General features: G+C 36.8%; 1 protein-coding gene across 4 annotated transcripts in view; it reads left to right on the forward strand.

Moving 5' to 3' along the window:
• The window catches only part of LOC123511364 (bromodomain-containing protein 7-like), a 473,159-nt gene that overhangs the window by 59,409 nt on the left and 392,767 nt on the right, over window positions 1–20,983 (forward strand). For 3 of the 4 annotated variants that reach the window (XM_045267176.1, XM_045267179.1, XM_045267177.1), the window contains exon 2: window positions 3,489–3,691. In XM_045267176.1, the coding sequence (XP_045123111.1) occupies window positions 3,497–3,691 (195 nt within the window). In that variant the 5' untranslated portion in view covers window positions 3,489–3,496. The remainder of the gene's footprint in view (window positions 1–3,488; window positions 3,692–20,983) is intronic. The other variant, XM_045267178.1, reaches the window with a different exon arrangement.

Consider the following 20,983-nt stretch of genomic DNA (forward strand, 5'->3'; position numbering starts at 1 on the left):
ACACCCTAATATTTGAAAGAAATTTCTAAGAAAAAAAGTCATTCTCATACAAGAACACATTCACCATATACCCAACTACTGAACACAAAAAACATAAGAAGCAAGGAGTTTACAAGACACTATTGTTTCAGCACTGCCACAAGGCTGTTTTCGCTACCCCCGCCCCGCAATATAAGCTCTCCTGCAGACTCGCCACCCATGGTCCATCATGGGTTCAATTTCGTCAATAAAATCATCTTCACTCTCATATTCATAATCACTTTCACCACTATCATCACTCACATCATCACCATAATGATACTCAAAGTCGGAATCAGAAATCTTGGTGTCACATGTGGCAGCCAAAAAAAAAAATAAATAAAAAAAATAAAAAATAAAATAAATAAAAAAAAAAATCACACACAATACAAGCTGAAATGGCTACTATGAAGCCAACAGAGGCAGGATAGATTCACTCAGAATTGAGGGAGACTCCAACCCTGAAAGCAGACTTACTAAGAGACTGTGATGTAGGCCTAAAGCAACATATTGATTGGCTATCAGAATAGTGGGAAGGGCCTCCCCAGTGTGTCTGTGCCCCCTTACAAGGCCTCAGACACCACCCCAAGCCATAATGCAAGCATTTGATTATTGTATGGAGATGGCAATGCCAATGTCGTACATGCGTATGAGCATGTATGTGTGTACGAGGAGCCGATTCTCATACATGCATACAATCTTGTATTGAAGGGGTTAATGGTTATGTAGCATTTCACTCATAGCTGCATAGAAATCAAGACTAATGGTACTAGTGATACGGATTGAAATTATAATCATTGAATTATCAATACTGTAAGCAAGTTCATAGCTTTAATTTTTAGTTGCTATTGTTTATACCACTGGAAATTTGGCTGATTAATTTTTTAGCTTTTTAGCGTACATTTAGTGGATTATTGTTATATTTGTGTATTTCAAAACAATATGGTTGGGAGGGAACATGACCTGTCTGCACACCCAGGCAGCTGGGCAGCTGGGTTGAAAGAAAACTACCATTGTAATCCCAATGTGTTTTAGAAAAAAAAAAAAAAAAAAAAAAGGATATCACACAACAGGACATTATGTAGGGAATGAGGTTTTCTTCTCAATATTTTAACCTTAAATTGCACAAAGTGGGTCTTCTCTTTGGCCATTGAATCTTCAAGATGCCAGATTGGTAAGATAAGTCACGACTTTATCACCAGGAACTTTCCAGCTAAAGTTGTTGCATATCTATTCAATTTGAGTGTCTTGTGTAATTATATAAAATTGATTTTTAAAAAATTGTTTATTCAGTTGTTTTTACTTGAATGTTTTGCTATTTTGAATTTTTGAATTATTATTAAAAGAAATCACATAAAATGCTCTCAAAGTTCTATAATGTCATATATTGTATTATGAGAAAAAGCTGTGTTGCTTAATAGACTTTGTAGTTAGTTTACTATTCAGCCTTCTTTTCGTTACTTTTACTCAATAACAGGTTTATGATACAAAAATAATTTAGTTCATAATTACATAGCAAACTTGGTGTAGGTAGATGATTGTAAAGTTTATGTAATGCATCACTTGCAAGTAAAGTAAACCCACGTTAAGTCGGACCAGATATCGGATAAGTTGGGTACTTTCAGCATCAATTTTACATTCAATCCTGAGTATACCGGTAGGCATTTTTTGCCTTGTGAGTAATTTTAGGCCATTTGATTTATATACTGGTTAAAACATTACTGATAGCTCTTTCATCATCGAAGTCATATGAGAAGTTATTGGAGCTGTAAGATATGCAAAATGGGTGTGTCTGCAATGGCATTGCCAGGCCACCATCACCAAGATCAGTGTTTACACAGGTAGCTGACAACAAGTGTGGTTGTGTCTCCCTCAGATTTCACTCAGTTTGTAGCCCTTATTGTTGTTTTGTAATTCTACTATGGATTATAAGAGCAAGACTGTCTTCTACATCAGTTAGGTTGTTGAAGATACTGTTGGTAACAGGCAAAATGGCTGTTATACAGTTGTTAAATAGTTGTATTTACCTAGTTGTAGTTTCACAGGGCCGGGGCTTTATGCTCATATGGCCCCGTCTCAATATCTACACTTATCCAATTTTTCTTTAAAAGTATGCACACTCATTGCTGACACCACTTCTTCAGTCAAACTGTTCCACATCTCAACACATCTTTGTGGGAATCTATATTTTTTAACATCTCTCTGACATCTTCCCTTTCTCAGCGTTTTACTATGCAATCCTTTGCTTCTAATGTCATATTCTTCTCTCAGGATAATTTTCTCATTATCTGCTTGGTCCATTCCGTTGATCAATTTATAAACTTGTATCAGATCCCCTCTCTCCCTTCTCTGTTCCAGGATTGGTAGATCCATAGCCTTTAGTCTCTCCTCATATGTCATCACTTCAAATTCTGGAACCATTCTTGTAGCCATTTTTTGTAGTCTCCAACTTCCTTATGTGTTTCTTTTTATGATGGGTCCACACTACTCCTGCATATTCCAATGTGGGTCTTATTATAGTACTTATCAATTTCTTCATCATTTCTTTGTCCATGTAGTGAAATGCTAATCCAATATTCCTTAGCAAATTATATGCCTCTCTGAAAATTCTATCAATATGGCTTACCAGTGGGTTGTTTTCTTCCATTGTCACTCCTAAGTCCTTTTCCTTTTTTACTTTCTCCAGTTCTACTCCATCTCCCATCTTATAGATTCCCACGGGTCGTCTTTCACTATTTCCCATTTCCATGACATGGGTTTTGTCCACATTGAATTACATTTCCCACTTTTTACTCCATTCCCAGATCCTATTTAGGTCTTCCTGCAGTATTTCACAATCCTCTTTTTGCTTTATAACTGCAGAGTTTTGTATCATCCGCAAACAGATTTATGTAGCTGTACTCGCGTATGTATGTGTTTGCATGTGCCTTGTATGTAGTACCTATTTATGTAATGCATTACACAGATCATTCCAACTGTTTGTGGTAATAAGCGTGAAAAATGTGAAAAAGAAAGAAAAATTCCTCGGTTAACTAAGATTTTCAGATAACTTGGATTAGGCTTCCCACAATTGGTCTGACTTATGCAGGGGTTACTGTACTTATCAGAGTTAAGGCAATTCAAAATTGTCTGATATGAATAGCTCTTACATCTTGTAGAATTTAAAAGTGATTTTGATTTAAACACATTGTTTAATGGCTAAATGTTTTAAAATAGCACATGGAAAATGGTATGATACTAATTATTACTCAAAGAAATGCTTTAATGTTGATTTATCTAAAGGCTGAGTTTTGTATTTTTGTATAAATATCATAAGGTATTTCATTTGCATATTTGATGAGTGATGAGAAATCCAATTACAGTGACGTTATTGAAGGAGCAACTATAACATAGCTTGTCAATAGATACATTAAACTGACTCATTTTATACTCTATTGTATACACCTCATATTGGTTTCTGTTACCTTCAGATTTCACCATGGAGAAGACTCCACTAAAGTTAAAGCTGAAGCTAGGTGGCAGTGGTCCTGCCACACCTGAGCAACAGAAAGGTTGTTCCCCTGCTCACCCAACCATCATTTCAAACATGGCTGATGATGATACCTGTCAGCCCACTCATGGGTTGGCTTCTGATGATGATGGAGAGGAAGAGGAACCAGTTGAGGAAGTACAGGTAAATCATACAGACATATTCATTACTGTCTTTTGAATAATCTAAAAGTGAGTTTATAAATACAGCATTTTATGCTTCCACCACCATTTATCATGATTATTATTCTGAAATTAAAGTTTTATGTACATAGGGGAGCCACTTCCTCAGTATGATAGGACATGGACATGACAGGATGTCCATGGCCATTTTTTGTCTTTCTTGAACTCTGTAGTGACTAGCCTATTCAGAGAAATAATCCTAGTGTGATCTCTTTTTTGATTGGCATCGCTGTCATCCACTGGCCTTGTAAATAAAAAAAAAAAAAAAAAAAAGATTAAATAAAATAATATAAAAATAAAAAACCTCAACCTTTGTTGAGAAGTACTTATATTTCTTCACTTAACTGAACAATGGGGAGTTTTCAGAACTAGTGGCTGTCACCAGGTGCTAGCATTGAACATGTTCTGTTCTCACACATAAGCACACTATCAAATATCGTTACAGTGTCATTTCAGTATATAAATAAAGATACAATGAGCAGGTAAAATTTGTTTTCTTGACAATTCCTTCTGAATAGTAACACAGGTAAAATTGAACTCTATTCATGAACATAATAGTGTGTTACTATTTAGAAGGAATTTGCCACAATTAACACTACCAAATAAAAAGCACATCTGGCAGGCACACTTTCAGCAGGCAGTTGTCACAGTCAGTTATAGTTGACCCACCTACTCACTTCTTCTACCACTCTTTTAATATACTGCAATTGACATGTTACCATTGATAAATTCATGATCCATTGAATCAGTAACGACAAACTAGGGAAGGAAACATCTACCTTACCTACATGATACTGGAAGAAGCAAGGCAACATGCAAGATAGCCATATAAGTCTTCAGTTTTCTTTTTATGTAACTTTTCATGCAACACCTGAAGCACCATCATGCTCAGGAGTATTTAAGGTTCCAGCATGTTATATTTTAAGCAAAACCTCATAATGGCTGCACATAGTGATTATAAGTAATGGGGTGTATAAACTCTAAAATTTGGTTGCTTAATTTATACTCATCATAAAAGTTTTGTTTTTATTCTATTGATATGATAGAATAAACATTGCTTCATCCATGGCTGTAAACAAACTTTGCCTAACTTATATGTAATAGGAAGTTTCCAGAACTAACCTACCAGATATCACCACAGTTACATGTCCTGTAATGATATGAGCTAAAATATTGTTATAATAAATCCCAAGTTCATACAGATTTATAGAACTTTGATTATTATGATAATATTGGCATTCTGTATCAACTTTTAAGTATCCTGTATAGATTATTTTAGGAGAAGTTGGCCAAAATATAAATAATTTTTGTGATTATTTAGTAACATTGATATCAATATCTTAAATACAGGTAACTCTTGATTCACGCATGTTTAATTTACGCGTTTTTTTTAATACGCGGCCAAAAAAGAATATTATAGTTAATTTGCGCGATTGGTTTGCTTTACGTGATTTGGCCCAACCACATTTTCAAACTGAGCACCAGACGCAATCTCAAACTGTGCGCCAAAGAGTGGACAGCGACGGTGAGTGCTTGTGAGGGGTGAAAACGTTTATTTTTTTTTACTAGTGTTTACTTTTATACTGTGGGGTTATTTTTGATAAGTGGATTTTTTATTAAATGGAAAAGCTCAGAGGAAGATGGTGACTGACTGTGGTGTGAGTGGTGAAGGCAGTGATGCGGTGAGTGTTATGTTTACATATTCTTTGTTTTGTTGTTTTCTCATATTATTTTTTGCTTTCTCCTATTATTTCTTGCTTTTCCCTTTACTTTAAATACACTTCTAGTAATTAGAATGGTAAATAATAAAAACATGTTAATTTAGCCAAATAAATAGAGTATTTTGTAAAAATTTTTTTTGGATCACATCCCGCATCCCCCCTATTATCTATTGTTTCTTATGAGAATTACAAGTTTGTTTTATGCGAATTTTGATATATGCAATGCCTCTTGGAATGCATCTATCGTGTAAATCGAGTTACCTGTATAGCATATTACAAGTCTAAATTCTATTGATATGAACAAAGAAAAAAATAAAATATCTGAATTTACTACAGGTATTCCCTGTTTTATGATTCACTCTAATATGATGTTCCACTTTTAAGATATTTTGTTTTTACTACTCTAATTCTGCTATACAATCGGTTGTTTCGCTTTTGCAATATCTTGAGTACACACTTATTTGCTATGTATGTAAGTACAGTGAACCCTGTTTTTTTTTTTTTTTCTTCTTTTTTTTTTCTTTCCATGGTTCAGTTATCACCCTTTTATTTTTACAGTTTGTCATTGGAACTTAAGTGCTTTTAAACAATAAATTGGGAAACCCCACTCTATCATGAAAAAATCTGTTATTTTAATTTATTATATACAAGGTAAATCATGGCATGGTAATGAGGGTACTACTTTGTTTTTGGCCACAAAACTACATAAGCAACATAAACTATTGATAATAATGATAATAATAATAATAATGATAATAATAATAATGCTGATTATAATGATTATTTATCCTAGGATAGTGTGATAGTTACTGGCGAGTGGCAGGGTACAAGAGAGGTAAGGGGATTGCTGGGAGCTCCTGGCTTGGATATCAGTCCTACTAGGTGGCTCCGTGGTTGGCTGTGACTCTGAAGGATTGCTAATATTATGCTGCACAATACATTCTAATAGAATGTTACAATATCAGTAGTTGAAGCAGAAATTTCAGTCGGCTGTGAGGGATTTGTCAAGATGGAAGAATAGCTGTGAAAGTTGTTGTTGTGAGTGCACACACAGAATGGAATGGTGGAAGACCCAAAAAGTATGGCAGAACTGTTAAATAGTAAATTTCAGGAGGTCTTTACTAAGGAATCCAAATTTGAAAGATCACAGGGTAATAGAGAGACTGTCCATATGAAAGAAATTAAAGTAACCAAGCTTGAAATAAAAAAATTGATGATGGAACTGGATGAGGAAAAGGCAATGGGACTGGATGAAGTCTCAGGCAGAATACTGAAAGAATGTAGAGAAGAACTAGCAAGTCCTATATACATCATAAAATGCTCAATAGAAAATGGAACAGTACCAGTGGAGTGGAAAAGAGCTGAGGTGGTTCCCATATATAAGAGCAAAAGGAAGGAAGAACCTTTAAATTACAGACCGGTATCACTAACTAGTGTAATATGCAAGATGTGTGAAAGAATAATAAAGAAATAATGATCGAGTTCCTTGAAGACAAAAAATTATTATCAAATAGCCAATTTGGTTTTAGAAAAGGTCGGTCATGTGTAACAAATTTATTGAGTTTCTACTCTAGAATAGTTGATAAAGTACAAGAGAGAGAGGGATGGATTGACTGTATTTATTTAGATTTAAAAAAGGCATTTGATAAAGTGCCACATGAAAGATTACTATTGAAGTTAGAGAAGGGTGGCTTAAAAGGAAGCACATTGAGATGGATGAAAAATTACTTGAAGGAGAGAGAAATAAGGACGATAGTTAAAGATATGAAGTCCAAGTGGAGAACAGTAGACAGTGAAGTGCCATAGGGGTCAGTATTGGTGCCAATACTTTTTCTCATATACATAAATGACATGCCAGAGGGAGTGAACAGCTACATAAATCTGTTTGCGGAGGATGCGAAACTGTGCAGAGTCATTAAACAAAAAGAGGATTGTGAAATACTACAGGAAGACTTAAACAAGATCTGGAAATGGAGTAAAAAATGGGAGATGGAATTCAATATGGACAAAAGCCATATCATGGAAATGGGAAAAAGTGAAAGACGACCAGTGGGAATCTATAAGATAGGAGATGGAGTAGAACTAGAAAAAGTAAAAAAGGAAAAGGACTTGGGAGTGACAGTGGAAGAAAACAATCAACCGGTAAGCCATATTGATAGAATTTTCAGAGAGACGTATAATTTGCTAAGGAATATTGGATTAACATTTCACTATATGGACAAAGAAATGATGAAGAAATTGATAAGTACTAAAATAAGACCTAGATTGGAATATGCAGGAGTTGTGTGGACCCCCATAAAAAAAAAAAAACACGTAAGGAAATTGGAGAGACTGCAGAAAATGGCTACAAGAATGGTTCCAGAATTTAAAGGGATGACATATGAGGAGAGACTAAAAGCTATGGATCTACCAACCCTGGAACAGAGAAGAGAGAGAGGGGATCTGATACAAGCTTATAAATTAATTAACGGAATGGATCAAGTGGATAATGAGAAACTAATCCTGAGAGAAGAATATGACATTAGAAGCACAAGATTGCATAGTAAGAAACTGAGGAAGGGAAGATGTCTGAGAGATGTTAAAAAATGTAGTTTCCTGGAAAGATGTGTTGAGACTTGGAACAGTTTGAGTGAGGAAGTGGTGCCAGCAAAGAGTGTACAGGCAACCCCCGTTTAACGAAGGGGTTATGTTCCTAAAAAACACTTCGTTAAGCGAAACTTCGTTAAGTGAACCGATTATAACAAGTTTAACCCCTGATTTGAACTTCCATTGAGAGTAAGCAAAGCGAGAGTGCATCATAGTACAGTAAAAGGTTTAATGAAAGTAAAAATTATGAAGTTAAACATTTAGGTAGTTTAATTTAAGTCATTATAATGTACACTAATGTATGTATGTATGTAAATTTATAATGTTGATGATCTTAACTTTATGAAAAGAGGAAGAGTGAAACGGGAAAGACACTAACCGGCAACCTGTGGAATGTAAACAAAGTGCGCATCATTGTACTGCATACAAAACTTATGTACCACATTTCCACAAGGCTTTCCATTTTATCCATTGTAGAGTCACGAGTTCAGGTGGTTCTTTTAGCTTGCAAGGAAGATACGGTCTCACCAGCTTTCTTAATAGAGTCTGCTGACTTGAAAATAGAGACAGTATAATATGGAGTCAAGATAGTGGCCAGCACTGCTATAGTTTTCTGGTCTCTCTCGTGTCTGTGAATAACTTCTTGGTCTTATTATGAACACTAGGCCAATTGCAGGGCATTTTGGTGGTAAGTTGAGCTAGGGAAGACAAGCTGCTGCTGACGCTGTTATGTTTTGACTGGGGAGTGAATGTTGCACATCTTGTCCACGAGAGGCTTGATCTTGATCTTGATCTTTATTCTATAGGGGTCCCAGGATTTTTCCTGAGGCAGGCCTTAGTACCAGCAGCTCCTGGTGTATTCAAAAGCCTGTCAGCTTGCGTGATATGGTGGGGCTTTAAAATTTTGAAAAAAAATACCTGGATAAAACTTCGTTAAAGCGAGTTTGGTGTTCGTTAAACGAGCAGATGGTAGTAAAATGAAACCTTCGTTGTAGCGAAATTTCGTTGTGTGAACCTTCGTTAAACGGGGGTTGCCTGTACATAGTTTTAAAGAAAAATTGGTTAAGTGTAGATATGGAGACGGGGCCACACGAGCATAAAGCCCACGCCCTGTAAAACTACAACTAGGTAAATACACACACACACCACGTAGTGTAGTGGTTAGCACGCTTGACTCACAATCGAGAGGGCCGGGTTGAATAAGCGGCGAGGCAAATGGGCAAGTCTCTTAATGTGTGGCTCCTGTTCACCTAGCAGTAAAGAGGTACGGAATGTAACACGAGGGGTTATGGCCTCACTTTCCTGGTGTGTGGAGTGTGTTATGGGGTCTCAGCCCTACCTGAAGATCGGTCTATGAGCTCTGAGCTTGCTCCGTAATGGGGAAAACTGGCTGGGTGACCAGTAGAGAACCGAGGTGAATCACACACTCGAGACGCGGTCGAGGAAGGACGCAGTGCCGTCGCTCTGAGAATCAGCTGATCTTCACTACCTATTGTTTTAGGTTTGCAGTGGCCTGGGCGAGTAGTGTAGACTTGTTTTCATGAATACAGTGTTACAAAATCATGAGTAAGGAAGAGATTCCATCTAAATGCAGGTACAGGCAACCCCCGCTTAACGAAGGGGTTACGTTCCTAAAAAACACTTCGTTAAGCGAAACTTCGTTAAGCGAACCAATTATAACAAGTTTAACCCCTGATTTGAACTTCCATTAAGAGTAAGCAAAGCGAGACTGCATCATAGTACAGTAAAAGGTTTAATGAAAGTAAAAATTATGAAGGTGAACATTTAGGTAGTTTAATTTAAGTCATTATAATGTACACTACTGTATGTATGTACGTAACTTTATAATGTAGATGATCTTAACTCTATGAAGGGAGGGAGAGTGAAATGGGAAAGACACTAACCGGCAACCTGTGGAATGTAAACAAAGTGCGCACCATGGTACCGCATACAAAACTTATGTACCACATTTCCACAAGGCTTTCCATTTTATCCATTGTAGAGTCACGAGTTCAGGTGGTTCTTTTAGCTTTCAAGGAAGATACGGTCTCACCAGCCTTCTTAATAGAGTCTGCTGACTTGAACTTAGTAGACAGTAGATGGAGTCAAGAAGGTGGCGAGCAATGTTATTAGTTTTCTGGCCTCTCTTGTCTGTGAATAATACCCAGCTTCACTTCGAGAGTAAGACACTTCCTAGTCTTCTTATGAACATTAGGCCACATTGCAGGGCGTTTTGGTGGTAAGTTGAACTAGGGAAGATGAGCTAGTAGTGACGCTGTTATATTTTGACTGGGGAGTGAATGGTGCATGTGATCTTGATCTTGATCTTGATGCTACAGGTGACGCAGAATTTCTTCTGAGTCAGGCCTTTGTATCGGCAGTGCCTGTGTTGTCCACGAGGGGCTTGATCTTGATCTTTATTCTACAGTTGTCTCAGGACTTCTCCTGAGGCAGGCCTTAGCACTAGCAGCTCCTGGTGTCCTCAAAAGCCTGTCAGCTTGCATGATACGATGGGACTTTCAAATTTGGAAAAAATTACCTGGATAAAACTTCGTTAAAGCGAGTTTGGTGTTCGTTAAACGAGCAGATGGTAGTAAAATGAAACCTTTGTTGTAGTGAAATTTCGTTGTGTGAACCTTCGTTAAACGGGGTTTGCCTGTATGAGACACGGGAAAGAATGAAAGATGATGATGACCATGTTAGTGAGGGTGAAAGAGCATTCAAAGGCTTTGATACAGCACATACTTCACTATTTGATAGAGTGTTGACTATTGAACATAAATTAGATAAATGGATTAAAGAGAGTATGGGAATTAAAGAGAACAAAGAACAGGAAAAAGAGCTCCAGAAATTGAAAGATAGGATAAAAAGAGTGGAAGAAAACGAAACTAGGCTAAGAGCAGAAAATGAAGGATCAAAAAAAGGAAGTACCTGACTACAAGAAATTGGTGGAAAGAGGACTCGGTAAAGCCGATAAAGCAAAAGAGAAGCTGAAAGATCTAGTTAACAAAGAAGAGGAAAGCGTCCAAGACGTGATTAAAAAAGGAAGTACAGACATGTAGAATCCAAGATAAGAAAGACAAGGAATCATTTCAGGAAGTGTTTCAAGAACAGTTAAAAGAATGAGATGAAAATATGATAAACAAAATGATAGGAGTCCTGAAGAAAAAGAAAATCTAGTGAGAGAAATTGCGGAAAAAAAATAATTATTTTTGGCCTGAAAGAAAAAAATGTTAAATATAGACCAAGAAGAGAAAAAGAGGATTTGAAATCAGTAAAAGACCTACTAAAACATCTAAATGATGAGGATATACAGAACTTAGCAGAGGAAGTAGAAGAAATTCACAGAATGGGACCATATCAAGAAAGAACAGTGAGACCAATTAAGATATTGCTAAAATCACAAGCAGCAACAGAAGAAATACTATATAGAACAACAAAACTCAGAAATACAGAAGGTTGCAAAGATATATATATATATATATATATATATATATATATATATATATATATATATATATATATATATATATATAAAGAAAAATAGAAACGAGGAGGAAAGGAAGAGACACAACGAACTGGTGGCAGAGGCAAAGAAAAAAACTAATGAAAGGTCAGAGGATGAGAAGAAGGCATTTTTTGGAGAATTCTAGGAGACAGGATAAGGAAATGGTATATAAAAGACAAGGAAGAGAAAAAATGGAGCAAATTTAACTAAAAATAAATTTAACTAAAAATAAGAATAGACGTAGATAAAAGGTATAATATATGGAGGAGAGATAGAGTGGGTAAAGGAGGATGAGTCGTCATGATGATGTTAAGGAAAGAGATGGTGGTAAATCAAGTGTAGTGTGGGGAAGGAAAATCAGAAATACTTTACATTAAGATACATATTGATAAAAAGAACTTAACAATGATTGGAACATATGTACCACCAAAAACAAATTCATGGACCAATCAAGAATATAAAAACATGATAAGTGATACAATAAGGAGTCTTACAAGAATCATTAAAGAAAGGAGAAAAGTGATATTAGTAGGAGATTTCAACTGTAAAGAAGTGGACTGGGAAAATTATGAAAGTGGTATGGGGGAAGAAGCCTGGGGAGATAGATTCCTGAATCCAATGATAGATAATATGATGGTCCAAAGAATAAAGGAAAACACAAGATTCAGAGGAAACGATTAGCCGGCAAGATTGGACCTAGTTTTTACAAGGGATATACAAATGAACGATGATATAAGATACAAGTGCCCATTAGGAAAGAGTTTCCATGTAATATTAGAAATGGATATAGAATAGTGAAAGGAAGATAGAGACGAATCATACGAAGGAGACCGATTAAATTACAGAAAGGCTGATATTGAGAACCTCAAGAGCTATTTTAAAAACGTAAACTGGGAGGAGATGGAAAACTCAGAGACAATGCAAGACAAATATAACTTATTTTTTGAAATATACAAAACAGGAGTCAGGGAATATGTCCCGAAACAAAGACCTAAAGAAGAAGGAAAGAAAGATTGGTTTAATGCAAGGTGTGCTAGGGCAAAGGAGAAAAGAGATGGAGCATGGAAAAGATGGAGAAGAAACAGAAATCCAGAAAATAAGGAAAACTTCAAAACAGCAAGAAATGAATATGCTAAGGTGAGAAAGGAAGAAGAAAGGAACTATGAAAAGGACATTGTCGAAAAATGTAAGGAGCAACCGAAATTGTTCTACAGATCCATAAATGGAAAAATAAGGCAAAAAGAAACAATGGAAAGGTTAAAAGGAGAGAACGGGATGGTGGAAGACCCAAAAAGTATGGCAGAACTGTTAAATAGTAAATTTCAGGGGGTCTTTACTAAGGAATCCAAATTTGAAAGACCACAGGGTAATAGAGAGACTATCTATATGAAAGAGATTAAAGTAACCAAACTTGAAATAAAAGAGTTGATGATGGAATTAGATGAAGAGAAGGCAATGGGACGGGATGAAGTCTCAGGCAGAATATTAAAAGAATGTAAGGAAGAACTAGCAAGTTCTATATACAACATCATAAAATGCTCAATAGAAAATGGAACAGTACCAGTAGAAAGGAAAAGAGCTGAGGTGGTTCCCATATATAAGAGCAGAAGGAAGGAAGAACCTTTAAATTACAGACCGGTATCACTAACTTGTGTAATATGCAAGATGTGTGAAAGAGTAATAAAGAAATAATGGATTGAGTTTCTTAAAGACAACAATTTATTATCAAATAGCCAATTTGGTTTTAGAAAAGGTCAGTCGTGTGTAACAAACGTAATGAGTTTCTAGTCTAGAATAGTTGATAGAGTACAAGAGAGAGAGGGATGGATTGACTGTATTTATTTGGTTTTAAAAAAGGCATTTGATAAAGTGCCACATGAAAGATTACTGTGGAAGTTAGAGGAGAAGGGTGGCTTAAAAGGAAGTACATTGAGATGGATGGAAAATTATTTGAGGGGGAGAGAAATAAGGATGGTAATTAAAGATATGAAGTCCAAGTGGAGAGTAGTAGAAAGCGGAGTACCACAGGGGTCAGTATTGGCGACAATACTTCTTCTCATATATATAAACGACATGGCAGAGGGAGTGAACAGCTATATAAATCTGGTTGCTGATGATGCAAAACTGTGCAGAGTTATAAAGCAAAAAGAGGATTGTGAAATACTGCAGGAAGACTTAAACAAGATCTGGAAATGGAGTAAAAAATGGGAGATGGAATTCAATATGAACAAAAGCCATGTCATGGAAATGGGAAAGAGTGAAAGACGACCAATGGGAATCTATAAGATGGGAGATTGAGTAGAACTAGAAAATGTAAAAAAGGGAAAGGGCTTGGGAATGACGATGGAAGAAAACAATCAACCGGTAAGCCATATTAATAGAATTTTCAGAGAGACATAATTTGCTAAGGAATATTGGATTAGCATTTCACTACATGGACAAAGAAATGATGAAGAAATTGATAAGTATTGTAATAAGACCCACATTGGAATATGCAGGAGTTGTGTGGAACCCCCATAAAAAGAAGCACATAAGGAAGTTGGAGAGACTACAAAATATGGCTACAAGAATGATTCCAGAATTTGAAGGGATGACATATGAGGAGAGACTAAAGGCTATGGTTCTACCAACCCTGGAACAGAGAAGGGAGAGAGGGGATCTGATACAAGTTTATAAATTGATGAACGGAATGGATGAAGTGGATAATGAGAAACTGATCCTGAGAGAAAAATATGACATTAGAAGCACAAGATTGCATAGTAAAAAACTGTTAAAAAATATAGTTTCCCACAAAGATGTGTTGAGATGTGGAACAGTTTGAGTGAGGAAGTGGTGTCAACAAAGAGTGTGCATAGCTTTAAAGAATAATTGGATAAGTATAGATATGGAGACGAGGCCACACGAGCATAAAGCCTAGGCCCTGTAAAACTACAACTAGGTAAATACACTATTGTGAATATCGTTTACATATTCTGGAATGTAATGGGGGCTAACACTGACCCTTTTTGCACTTCATTTATTACTTTACCCCAAGATGAGTATGTATCTCTGATTACAGTGCTCATCTCCCTGTTCTTCAAATAATCCCTTATCCAGTGTAACAAAGTTCCTCATAGTCCTCCTATACTCTCTAGTTTCCAAAGTAGTCTGCCGGAGGGATTTTATCAAAAGCCTTTTTTAATATCCAGGTATACTGCGTCCACCCTTCCATCTCTCCTTTCCAGTTCTCCTATTATTCTTGAGTAGAAACTTAATAAATTTGACACATGTGACCATCCTGTTCTGAACCCAAATTGTCTTATCAAACAAACAATTTGGGTTCAGGACAGGACGGTCATGTATGTTGAACCTATTAAGTTTCTACTCAAGAGTAATAGATGTACTGGAAAGCTGAGATGGATGGGTGGACACATTATACCTGGACCTAAAAAAGGCTTTTGATAAAGTTTCCAAAGACTACTTTGGAAACTAAAGAGTATAGGAGGACTGCAAAGAACTTTGTTAGAATGGATAAGGGATTATTTGAAGAACAGGGAGATGAGAACAGTGATCAGAGATACATAGTTATCTTTTGGTAAAGTGGCAAGTGGAGTGCCACAAGGGTCATTTCTAGCCCTCATTATGTTCCAGATGACAATGAGGTAGACAGTTGTATTAATTTGTTTGCTGATGATGCAAAGCTGCTAAGAGTAATCAGAACTTGAGAGGACTGTGTGCTGTTGCAGGAAGATATAAACAAAATCTACCTGTGGAATAAGAAGTGGAAATTGGAGTTCAATGCTAAGAAATGTCACATAATGGAACTACTAAAGAGTAAGAGCTAAAGAGAAAAAAAAATTTGGGAGTGATTATACAGGAAAATCTGAACCCTGAAAAAACATAGAAGTAAGATTTTTGGATTAGCATATAAAATGTTGACTAATATAAGAGGGGCATTTCAATTCATGGACAAAGATATAATGAAAAAATTATCATGAGCATGATATGTCCTAAGCTGGAATATGCAGCAGTGGTATGATCGCTGAGCTCTTAAAAAGATATAAGAAGATTAGAACAGATTCAGAAGATAGCTGCAAAGATGGTGCTGGAACTAAAGGACCTAAGATATGAAGAAAGACTGTAGGAAATGGGACTCCCAGCCTTACAAGAGAGAAGAGAACGAGGAGACCTAATAACAATGTATAAAATGATAAATGGCATTGAACAGATAGACAAGGAAGACCTGGTGCTGGTGACAGAAGAAGCTAGAAGGACAAGAGGACATGTAAAGAAGATCAGGATGAGACAGTGTGTGAAGAATTTTGGAAAATACAGTTTTCCATAAAGAACAGTGGAAAAGTGGAATGCATTGAGTGATGAAGTTGTTACAGCACATAATGTGCTTAACTTTAAAGAAAAATTGGATAAATAGAGATATGGAGACAGGACACTATAAGCCCTGCTTGAACCCTGTACATTACAACTAGGTAAATACAACTAGGTAAACACACACACACACACACACACACCTCCTGCTCAGAGTGGCATCTAACTAACACTCCACACGCTAAGCAATGTGCTTGAGTGAGAATAGTTATTGCTATTGAGGGGCGACCAGAGCGAGTGAACGAGTGTACAGAGTGAACGTAGCCTGGTGGCGTGTACATGGGAGTGATCGTAGGTGTGAGAACCTCCACACTCCAAACGACAGAGCGGGAACCACACAAAGGCCAGCCATAGCAGCCACCAACGCATCCCACCACACACACGTAGCTACCAGGCCTGGCCCCCAGTGACCACACACCCACATGCTCCCAGGAAGAGTAAGAAAAAATGGATAGACCGGTAAGAAATAAATTACCAAATTCAAAATATGTTGATGAGGCCCAGGGAGCAAAGCCGAAAGTGGCCAGTCAAAGCATGAGTCCAGCTTCAACAGGGGCAACATTGCAAGGTAGATTGGTAATGTTGGAGAAGAGATTTGAGGAGTTGGTGAAGGAATTAAAAGTTCAGAGGAGTGAGGAGGAGCAGGATAGAGAATTCTGCAAGGCTTTGAAGGAAAGAGTTAAGAGACTGGAGGAAAATGAAAACGATTGGTGGATGAGAATGCACACTTGAGAGTGGAGGTTGAAAAATACAAGAGACGGTTGGAGGAGAAAATGGAGAGAGTAGTAAAGGAGAAAGATGACTTTAAGGAAATGATTAGTGAGCAGAATGAAAGGTTTGAAAGGAATGGGAACTGAAGAAAACACAATGGACTGAGTCGAGGGAAGCAGAGATGGTTGGATTACAAGAAATAATTAAAGATCAGTTGAAGGAAGACAAAAAGAAAGGTCCAAGGAACTGGTTAATGTAATGAAGAATAAGGAAACATTGATAAGGGAAATAGCAGAAAAGAAGAAGAGTGTGTTAATATTTGGGATGAAAGAACAAAATATAACATATAAGCCTAAGAGAATTAAGGAAGAATTAAAACGGTAAGAGATCTGTTCAAAAATCTAAATGATGATGAAAAAAAGACCTACAAGAAGAAGTGGAAGAGATCCATAGACTGGGTCCTTATAAGGAGGAGTGAGCAGACCGATTAAAGTAGTACTGAAGTCACAACAATCTGGAGGATATCCTATATAGAACATCAAAGTTAAGAGAGATAGAAGGTTGTAAAGAGGTGTTTGTGAGAAAGAATAGAAATGAGGAAGAGAGGAGAAGATATAAGGAATTGGTGGAAGAGGCGAGAAGGAAAAATGATGAGCGGTCTGAGGAGGAAAGAGAAAAGTTTTTTTGGAGAGTTATAGGAGAGAGAGTCAGAAAGTGGTGTGGAAAGAAGGAATACAGAGGAACCCCTAGAGGGAGCAGTGGGTGGACCGTAATGTATACTAATATAGATGGGATACTGTCTAGTAGATTGGAATTGCAAGACTATATGATAGTGGAGAAGCCTGATATAGTGTGTTTGACTGAGACAAAATTGCATGAAAAAACAAAGATAAATTTGGATAATAAATATAATATATGGAGAAAGGATAGGGAGAGTAAAGGTGGAGGAGGAGTTATGATTATGACGAAGAAAGAAATAAATGTGGATAAGGTTTGGTATGGGAAGAACAACGCAGAAGTGATAAGCATAAGGATAAAAAGTGATGGAAAAGAATTAATAATCATGGTGACCTATGTACCTCCTAAAACAAATTCTTGGACATTAAGGGAATACGACAATATGATCAAGGATACTTTACAGAGTTTGGAAAGTGTATTATCTGGAAAAAGAAAGGTGATACTAGTAGGAGATTTTAATTGTAAGGAGGTGGATTGGGAAAATCTAGTAAGTGGTGTTGGAGAGGAAGCATGGGAGAGAGATTTCTTAATCTAATGATGGAAAATATGATGGAACAGAGGGTGAAGGAAAATACTAGATATAGAGGAGATGATGAACCGGCTAGACTGGATTTGGTGTTAACAAGAGAAGTGTACCTATGTGGAGATATACAATACAAGTGTCCTTTGGGAAAGAGTGATCATGTGGTTATGGAAATGCAGATAGCAACAACACAGCGAAGGAAGGACGAGACATACAGGAGTGGTAGATTGAATTATAGAAAGATGGACACAGAAAGTTTGAAAAATTATTTCAGAAAATTAGATTGGGAGATGTTACAAATCAGAGAAGTGCAAAAGAAATATGAGATTTTTATGAAATATTATAAAGAAGGAGTTATGAAATTTGTACCAAAGTATAAACCGAGAGAGGAAGGAAGAAAGGATTGGTTTAATGCAACTTGTGTTAAGGCTAAGGAAAAGAGAGATGTGGCTTGGAAAAGATGGAAAAGAGCAGGAATATACTAAATAAGGAGAATTATAGAGTGGCGAGAAATGAGTATGTGAGGGTAAGGAGGAGGAAGAAAGAAAATTTGAAAAAGATATTGTAGACAAGAGTAAGGAACATCCAAAATTGTTTTACAGGTTCATAAATGGTAAACTTAAAAGAGAGAGTCCATTGAAAGATTAAAAGGAGAGCAAGGGATAGTAGATGACCCTAAGAATATAGCGGAATTGCTAAATAATAGGTTTCAGCAAGTATTTACTGAAGAAACAACGTTTGTAAAGCCTCAGAATGTACAAGGAAATGTGCACATGGATGACATTAAGATACCTAAAAGGAGTTATATAAAATGTTGGAGGAACTTAAAGATGATAAAGCGATGGGACCAGATGAAGTTTCAGGAAAATTATTGAAGGAGTGTAGAGAAGAATTGATTGATCCATGATATGATATTATAAGGTGTTCATTAGAAACAGGGGAAGTACCAGTAGAGTGGAAGAGAGCTGAAGTGGTGCCCATTTATAAGGGAGGCAGTAAGGAAGAGCCTCTTAACTATAGACCTGTGTCTCTAACAAGTGTGGTCGGTAAGATTTGTGAGAGGGTGATAAAGAAATATTGGATACAGTTCCTGGAGGATCATAAGTTATCGGATCATCAATTTGGCTTCAGGAAAGGGAGGTCATGTGTAACAAATCTACTGAGCTTTTATTCAAGAGTGGTTGACAAAATACAAGAGAGAGAGGGATGGATGGACTGTGTATATTTGGATTTAAAGAAAGCTTTTGACAAGGTACCTCACATGAGACTGTTATGGAAATTAGAGATTTATGGAGGACTGAAAGGAAAAGTGTTAAAGTGGATGGAAAATACTTGAGATGGAGGGAGATGAGAACGGTAATAAGGGATGCAAAGTTGGACTGGTTGGTGGTGGAGAGTGGAGTCCCACAAGGCTCAGTGCTGGCACCAATACTTTTCCTTGTATATATTAATGACATGCCAGAGGGAGTAAACAGTTATATTAATTTGTTTGCGGATGATGCGAAGTTGTGTAGGTGTGTGAAGAGTGAAGAAGATTGTGAAATTTTACAGGCAGACCTGGATAAGATTTGGGAGTGGAGCAAGAGGTGGCAAATGGAATTTAATCTGAGCAAAAGTCATGTGATGGAGATGGGGAAGAGTGGAAGACGGCCAAGAGGGTCATATAAGATGGGTGAAGAAGTAATGTTGAAAAAGGTGGAAAAGGAAAAGGATTTGGGAGTGATAATACAAGACCATGGGCAGTTTGAGGCTCATATTGATAAGATGTTTGGAGAAACGTATAATTTGATAAAAATATTGGATTAGCCTTCCATTATATGGATAAAGATATGATGAAGAAATTAATTAGTACGGTAATTAGACCAAGATTGGAATATGCTGGAGTGGTTTGGTCCCCTTATAAAAAGAAGCATATAAGGAAGTTGGAGAGATTGCAGAGAATGGCAACAAAAATGGTTCCTGAATTGGCAGAAATGACCTATGAGGAGAGATTAAAAGAAATGAATTTGCCTACCTTGGAACAAAGAAGAGAAAGAGGAGATTTAATTCAGGTTTATAAACTGTTGAACGGACTGGATGAAGTGGATAATGAGTAAATGATGTTGAGAGAGGAAAACTTAAATAGAACTACAAGATCGCATAGTAAAAAGATAGCCAAGGGAATATGCTTGAAGGATGTGAAGAAATATAGTTTCCCACAAAGATGTATGGAGGTGTGGAATGGTTTGAGTGAGAAGGTGGTGTCAGCGAGGAGTGTGCATAGTTTTAAAGGAAAGTTGGATGTGTGTAGATATGGAGACGGGGCCACACGAGTATGATACCCAGGCCCTGTAAATTTACAACTAGGTGATTACACACACACATACACACACACACACACACACACACACACACACACACACACACACACACACACACACACACACACACACACACACACACACACACACACACACACACACACACACAACTTATTTTTGTAAATATACAAAACAGGAGTCAGGGAATATGTCACGAAATATAGACCTAAAGAAGAAGGAAAGAAAGATTGGTTTAATGCAAGGTGTGCTAGGGCAAAGGAGAAAAGAGATGGAGCATGGAAAAGGTGGAGGAGAAATAGCAATCCAATAAATGAGGAAAACTTCAAGGCAGTGAGAAATGAATATGTTAAGGTGAGGAAGGAAGAGGAAAAGAACTTTCAAAAGGACATTGTCAAAAAATGTAAGGAGCAACCAAAATTGTTCTACAGATTCATAAATGGAAAAATTACGAAAAAAAAAACAATAGAAAGGTTAAAGGGAGAGAATGGGATGGTGGAAGACCCAAAAAGTATGGCAGAACTATTAAATAATAAATTCCAGGAGGCCTTTCCTACGGAATCCAAATTTGAAAGGCCACAGGGTAATAGAGAGACTGTCTATATGAAAGAGGTTAAAATAACCAAGCTTTAAAAAAAAGAGTTAATGAAGGAATTGGATGAAGGGAAGGCAATAGGACTGGATGAAGTCTCAGGCAGAATACTGAAAGAATGTAGGGAAGAACTAGCAAGTCCTATATACAATATCATAAAATGCTCAATAGAAAATGGAACAGTATTAGTAG

Source organism: Portunus trituberculatus, chromosome 31, assembly GCF_017591435.1.
Source record: "Portunus trituberculatus isolate SZX2019 chromosome 31, ASM1759143v1, whole genome shotgun sequence".
NCBI classification, from domain to species: Eukaryota; Metazoa; Arthropoda; class Malacostraca; order Decapoda; family Portunidae; genus Portunus; species Portunus trituberculatus.